The 7,500-nt window shown below is 50.2% G+C and overlaps 1 protein-coding gene across 1 annotated transcript in view; it reads left to right on the forward strand.

The window, feature by feature from the left end:
- The first annotated feature begins 5,122 nt into the window (after positions 1–5,122).
- The window catches only part of gria1a (glutamate receptor, ionotropic, AMPA 1a), a 39,216-nt gene continuing 36,838 nt past the window's right edge, over positions 5,123–7,500 (forward strand). The window contains exons 1-2 of the mRNA XM_077022883.1: positions 5,123–5,129; positions 5,226–5,410. Coding sequence (XP_076878998.1) covers positions 5,123–5,129; positions 5,226–5,410 — 192 coding nt within the window. The remainder of the gene's footprint in view (positions 5,130–5,225; positions 5,411–7,500) is intronic.

Genomic DNA, 7,500 nt, shown 5'->3' on the forward strand with positions numbered 1-7,500 from the left:
ACACATGGGAGGGGACACGGACACTGGGAGGGGACACGTGTGGACACTGGGAGGGGACATGGACACTGGGAGGGGACTCGTGTGGACACTGGGAGGGGACATGGGACACTGGAGGGGACTCGTGTGGACACTGGGAGGAGACTCGTGTGGACACTGGGAGGGGACACGGACACTGGGAGGGGACTCGTGTGGACACTGGGAGGGGACACGGACACTGGGAGGGGACACGGACACTGGGAGGGGACACGTGTGGACACTGGGAGGGGACATGGACACTGGGAGGGGGACTCGTGTGGACACTGGGAGGGGACTCGTGTGGACACTGGGAGGGGACTCGTGTGGACACTGGGAGGGGACACGGACACTGGGAGGGGACACGACACTGGGAGGGGACTCGGGCGGACACTGGGAGGGGACACGGACACTGGGAGGGGACACGGACACTGGGAGGAGACTCGTGTGGACACTGGGAGGGGACTCGGGCGGACACTGGGAGGGGACACGGACACTGGGAATGACGGCAGCAGCTCTGAGCTGCACGTGTTGCCACACATGTGGCCCTGTGGCTTAAACACGGCAGTTTTCCTCACGCTGCATTGGTGAACAGGTTTGATTCTAATGCGATACTGTGACTCAGCAAAGCGTGTGTGTGTGTGTGTGTGTGTGTGTGTTGTGTGTGTGTGTGTGTGTGTGTGTGTGCGTGTGTGCGTGTGTGCGTGTGTGCGTGTGTGCGTGTGTGCGTGTGTGTGTGTGTGTGTGTGTGTGTGTGTGTGTGTGTGTGTGTGTGTGTGTGCGTGCGTGCGTGCGTGTGTGCGTGCGTGCGTGCGTGTGTGTGTGTGAGTGCCAGTTGAGAACACTGTTCTCTGCTCTCTTGTTGATGTATCTGTGCTTTGGCTGTTTGGTGACACTGAATTGCTGTTGCCAGAATGTGTGGAGATGAGGCAGCACTGAGGATGTGAAGTCTAATCTAAACCTGAACTCTAAAATATAAACAGAAGTCCAATCTAAACTTGAACTCTATTTTAAACCTGAACTCTAATCTAAACCAGAAGTGTAATATTAATCTGAAGTCTAATCCCCCACCCAGAATTCTCACTCCTCATCTCTTAGCACTTCTAAATCACACATTTTTCTAAATCTTTCCGCAAACAAAAATGTTTTCCCCACGCAAGAAAAATCTCAACCTCAACTCCCCCAGAAAAGTAGCTGGATGCTCCACGTCACTCTTCTACGTACAGTGGAGTCTGACACACCTGTCAGCACCAGGTGTGCCGTTCCCCCAGCAACCCCCTGGCCAATCAGCTGCAGCGGCCTCATAATAGCGCCATCTGTCGTGGGCTGTCGGCACGGCACACCACGACTGGAACGCTGCACAGGCTGCACGCAGTGGGCCTTCTTTAAAGAGGAGGGGGAGAAAACCAGCGAGAAGTGCTGTCTACCACCGCCTGTCTCTCTCTCTCTCTCTCTCTCTCTCTCTCTGTCTCTGTCTCTGTCTCTGTCTCTCTCTCTCTCTCTCTCTCTCTCTCTCTCTCTCTCTCTCTCTCTCTCTCTCTCTCTCTCTCTCTGTCTCTCTCTCTCTCACTCTTTCACTGTCTTGCCCTGTCAGCTCAGTTATTGTGCTGCACTCACAATAGGGTTGTGTGAGGGCTGGCGTGGCGTCTGGGGTTTTGATGTATGTCTCTGTGCTGGCCACGGTGTCTGGCTGATGGGTTTATCTGCTGGAAGCTGCAAAGACCCTTAGTTGAAACTGGAGGACCATTAACTCTCCCTGACTGAGTGGAACCATATTGCAGGAATCCATATTACCAGCCTGCTGTTGCCTGGATACGACACTGCACTGTCCACGGGGTTATTTTAAGCCTTTTAAGGAAATGTTTGTTTGTGTAGAGGCCTGTGCGTGTGTGTGTGTGTGTGTGTGTGTGTGTGTGTGCATGTGTGTGCAAGATACAGACTTAAATTCTGTCACCACATAGAGTATTTTCTTGTGCAGTGTGTGTTTATCTCTCTTCTGTAGGCTAACCCACATCTTGTCAGTGTCGGGCGTAGAAACGGGTGCCCTGTAATACATTTTGGTGCTACATTCTGTGGTTGATACAGTGATATCTTCTGGGGTTGCCCATTCTCTGTGGGCGCATTCACAACTGAGATGAAACATAAATATTCGTTTATGCCATTCATGCATGTACACACTGCACTGAAACTCTTTACAGAGGCTTTGCAGAGGAAACGTGTACAGCTCTCTACATGAGCATTTGAGTTTCACGACCAGGACTCTCCCCTCCTCCCCCCAGACCTCCCCTCCCCCAGACCTCCCCTCCTCCCCCAGACCTCCCCTCCTCCCCCAGACCTCCCCTCCCCAGACCTCCCCTCCTCCCCCAGACCTCCTCCCCTCCCCAGACCTGCCCTCCTCCCCCAGACCTCCTCCCCTCCCCAGACCTCCTCCCCTCCCCAGACCTCCCCTACTCCCCCAGACCTCCCCTGCCCTTCTCCCCCAGACCTCCTCCCCTCCCCAGACCTCCCCTCCTCCCCCAGACCTCCTCCCCTCCCCAGACCTCCCCTCCCCTCCCCAGACCTGCCCTCCTCCCCCAGACCTCCCCTCCTCCCCCAGACCTCCCCTCCTCCCCCAGACCTCCTCCCCCAGACCTGCCCTCCTCCCCCAGATCTCAGCTAGTGAATCCTTCCATTCTACCATACACACACTTTCTGAGCGTTTACACCTGCCCCGCAGTATCGGGTCACACTAGGTGCGGGACTGCGTGGCACGTCGGTGCTGGTGCTGAATGGACTCTCAGTGCTCTGGGCTCCGTTTGGCGGGACGTGTGTGTGCTCACCAGGAAGCCCCCTCTGCACCCCCCATTACTGAGAGTCAGAGAGTCTGAGCCCAGACATACTGAGTCAGGACCAAGTGCGTGTCCCTGTCCCCTACAGCACGGAGACGCCTTCTTTGGGACTCTGGTGTGTTCCTTTTTCATATCGTCCTACATTAAATGTGCAGGAGACTGTCTGGGTTTAAATGACTGTGATTTGTGATGTGTTTACAGAAACGGCCACTGTGTTCTGATCTCTGCATGATGGTCCCTTTTACAGTTCCTGCTGTTAAATGAGACATTTACTTCTGCCCACACCAGAGGCTGTAAGATTGGTGTAATAAATTGCAGCAGGTGTGTTCTTACTGTAGCTGTTGGTTGGGTTTAACAGTTGTCCCTGTGTTGCGTTAAGCAAAAGCTTTGAAGTCCAAGTGTATTTACTTCTATTTTGGGCGCTTCTCCAAACTAAAAAAAAAAATCTTGAAAAGTCTATTAAACCTTTCATAAACGATCCTGGGTAAATGCCCATCGAGACTTATTACTCTGTCCCAGAAGTCTTTGCAGTGTAACTGCTTGAAGGAAGATGATAACTTTTCCCTCCCGTCAGCTGCCATCTGTGAAGAGTCTTAGGATGTTAGCAGAGCTCAGGGCTTAGGGGAGGCTCTGTATATTTGTTTTTAATTTTTTTTTCTTTGTTTTGCTTTGGGGAGTTTGTTTGTTTGTTGGTTTGTTTATTGTGGACTTTGCAATCACTCATGCAACCAGCAGGCCAAACTGGACCCTCAGGCTGCCGTGTGAGGAGCTGTCCGTGGTCCTGAAGTACTGAGCATACATGGACGATATCACACCAGGCGCTTCATAAACATGTGGTTGTGAAATCTTGGACATGAACGTAGTTGTGCTGCGTCTAATACTGCTGCAGTGTTATTGGTATGTTGGTGTTCAAAGCATGTTCAGGAGAAAACGACGTTCTTGACAGCAGAAAGCTTAATGTCACACTCGGAGTCACTCAAGGAGATGATAGAATCACGAACTTGAAGATTCAAGTGTTTTCCTTCGTTTTCTGCATCCTGGATGTGTTAGTCACGAGTGCTGTGTCACGAGTGCTGTCATAAGTGCCGTGTTACAAGTGGTGGGTCACTAACACTCTTTCACGTGTGCTGTGTCACGAGCCCTGTGTCACTGGCTCACGAGAGTCGTGGATTGTGTCTGCACACGGCTGAGAAAAGTAGAGTTGACAGCACCAGCATTGAACCGTACGCTGATTATCTAAGGTCTGATTATCAAAGGTCTGATTATCAAAGGTCTGATTATCTAAGGTCTGATTATCTAAGGTCTGATTAGTGCTTTCCCTTTTCCCTCCCAGTAATCAGAGCCATATCAGCCTGTGTTCTGATTACTCCTATTGGTCTGGTTGCTATTGGTCTGGTTGGTATTGGTCTGGTTCTGGCTGAATACAGCACCTCTCTGGGCCTGTAAATATAATGACGGAATCAATGGCCTTGGTAATCAGACCCAGTTTCCTGTCTGCATTTAATTATCCAGCAATGAGACTTAACAGTACAGGGTGACCCGAAGATGAATTAGATTCCCTGGTCAATTTAGCAGAAACAGCTCCTGTGTGGGACCCCTTGTGTTAAGTGCATAACCCATCCTTTATCTTCATAACCCATCCTTTATCTTCATAACCCATCCTTTATCTTCATAACCCATCCTTTATCTTCATAACCCATCCTTCATAACCCATCCTTTATCTTCATAACCCATCCCTTTATCTTCATAACCCATCCTTTATCTTCATAACCCATCCTTCATAACCCATCCCTTATCTTCATAACCCATCCTTTATCTTCATAACCCATCCTTTATCTTCATAACCCATCCTTCATAACCCATCCTTTATCTTCATAACCCATCCTTTATCTTCATAACCCATCCTTCATAACCCATCCCTTTATCTTCATAACCCATCCTTTATTTTCATAACCCATCCTTCATAACCCATCCCTTATCTTCATAATCCATCCTTTATCTTCATAACCCATCCCTTATCTTCATAACCCATCCTTTATCTTCATAACCCATCCCTTTATCTTCATAACCCATCCTTCATAACCCATCCTTTATCTTCATAACCCATCCTTCATAACCCATCCCTTATCTTCATAACCCATTCTTTATCTTCATAACCCATCCCTTTATCTTCATAACCCATCCTTTATCTTCATAATCATCCTCTGCCGTACAGAGTTCAGCTTTGCCAATCTCAAGCCCTTCATCGGTGGTCAGTTGCTGACCACATCAACTACTGCGTGATGTGGGGTAGTGGACGACACTCACACTCAACCCAGCAGACACACCGACATATAACATCAGCTGTTCGTGATTAACTTCCTAATGAACTCCTTTCTGTTACAGGACTGACAGTTCTGCAGAAGGTTCTAGATACAGCTGCAGAGCGGAACTGGCTGGTGACCTCGGTGAATGTGGAGACCATGACGGAGACGTCCTTCCTCAAAGTCTTTCAGGACCTGGATAAGAGGAAGGAGGGACAGATTGTTATCGACTGTGAACTGGAGCGTCTCACATCCATCCTGAGGAAGGTAAACATCTCAGGGAGACGTGTGGTCCATCTCAGGGAGACGTGTGGTCCATCTCAGGGAGACGTGTGGTCCGGCTCAGGGAGACATGTGGTCCATCTCAGGGAGACACGTGTTCTGGCTGTGATTATGCCTTCTTGGTCTTGTGCAGTGAATCAACTAAATGGCACTTTGTAGAAGCAGCCTTGGCACATGTTGCCAGAGAACACAGAGAACACACCTGGGCCAGGTATGACCTGCTGCCTGTTCCAATCAGGTGGTTAGGAGGGTAGCATCCACGTGTGTGGAGATCCGACTTCAAATGCATATGAGAGTGTTCACTGTGAGGCCATGTCTACAGCTCCCAGAATGCTCATGGTGAGGCTGTGTCTACAGTTATCGAATCAAGGTACGACCCCCCCTTCCCCCCAGGACACCATTAAGCACAGGCAGAGATAAATGGCACACTGATGACATTTGGAGACGGCCATGACAGAACACTGTTCCCTGTCACCTGGAGGAAGTGAAAGGGAGCTTGACGTTGCTGGAATTAAAGCCTGTGCATCGTCCTCCAGCGGTCTGTCCCCCTGTTCCTGTCCCAGCTCTGGGCCTTGGGCTGTGGGACACACCTGCACTCTGTCCTGGCCCTGATGGACACCTCCCTGGTTCAGGTTATAGCTGCAGGTTGAAGTGATTCCTTTTCCCATCATAATTTGGAGCAATCTCAGATACCATCCATCACGCCACAGATACCACGCTGAAAAACCATCAGAGAAGCACAACAGCCATATCTTTCATATGGTGAGGCTTGTTTCATGTGGCGAGGTTTGTTTATTTTAGGTCTTCTTCCAGGGAAAGTGCATCACCAACATCTCAGCTTCTGCATCAATGTAAATGTGTCAGAGTTTGTTAATAAGCTCATTTTCATGTGTTGTTTTTCATCCCCTTAGCTGGGTTAGCCGAGGATAGCTCTTTATGTTACACAACAGCTGACTCTTTCTGTCAGATGCTATTTTAAGATATTCTGAAGATGTTAGAGCACTCAGTGAGGTCTTTTTGAGGAGGGCCTCCCCTCTCCTCTCCTCTCCTCCAGTGGTGCGTGCATCATCAGACCAGCAGGGCGTGCTGGGGTCCAGGTCCTGTTGACCAGGCCTGGAGCGGTGAGGGGGGGGGGGGGCTCATGTTGGGGTCTCCGTTAATAACTGATGTCACGGTCTGTCGTGCACGTGACCCTCTGGTCTCACCATGTCGGCCTAAAGACAGCAAGGAGCTCAGACGCCTGGAGCAGCCCTGACACACACTAATGTCTGCACACACACACACACACACAAGTACACACACACACAAGTACACACACACACACACACACACACACACACGCAAGTACACACACACACACACACACACACACACGCAAGTACACACACACGCAAGTACACACACACACACACACACACACACACACGCAAGTACACACACACACACACGCAAGTACACACACACACACACACACAAGTACACACACACACACACAAGTACACACACACACACACACACAAGTACACACACACACACACACACACACACACAAGTACACACACACACACGCAAGTACACACACACACACACACACACAAGTACACACACACACACACACAAGTACACACACACACACACAAGTACACACACACACACACACACACAAGTACACACACACACACGCAAGTACACACACACACACACACGCAAGTACACACACAAGTACACACACACACACACACACACAAGTACACACACACACACACACACACAAGTACACACACACACACACAAGTACACACACACACACACACACACGCAAGTACACACACACACACGCAAGTACACACACAAGTACACACACACACACACACACGGACACACACACACACACGCAAGTACACACACACACACACACACACACAAGTACACACACACACACACACACACACACACGCAAGTACACACACACACACACGCAAGTACACACACAAGTACACATACACACACACACGGACACACACAAGTGGGGGGGGGGGGGGGGGGATGGTGGGGCTCATGTTGGGGTCTCCGTT

The sequence above is a fragment of the Brachyhypopomus gauderio genome, chromosome 11 (assembly GCF_052324685.1).
Source record: "Brachyhypopomus gauderio isolate BG-103 chromosome 11, BGAUD_0.2, whole genome shotgun sequence".
In the NCBI taxonomy this organism is placed as follows: Eukaryota; Metazoa; Chordata; class Actinopteri; order Gymnotiformes; family Hypopomidae; genus Brachyhypopomus; species Brachyhypopomus gauderio.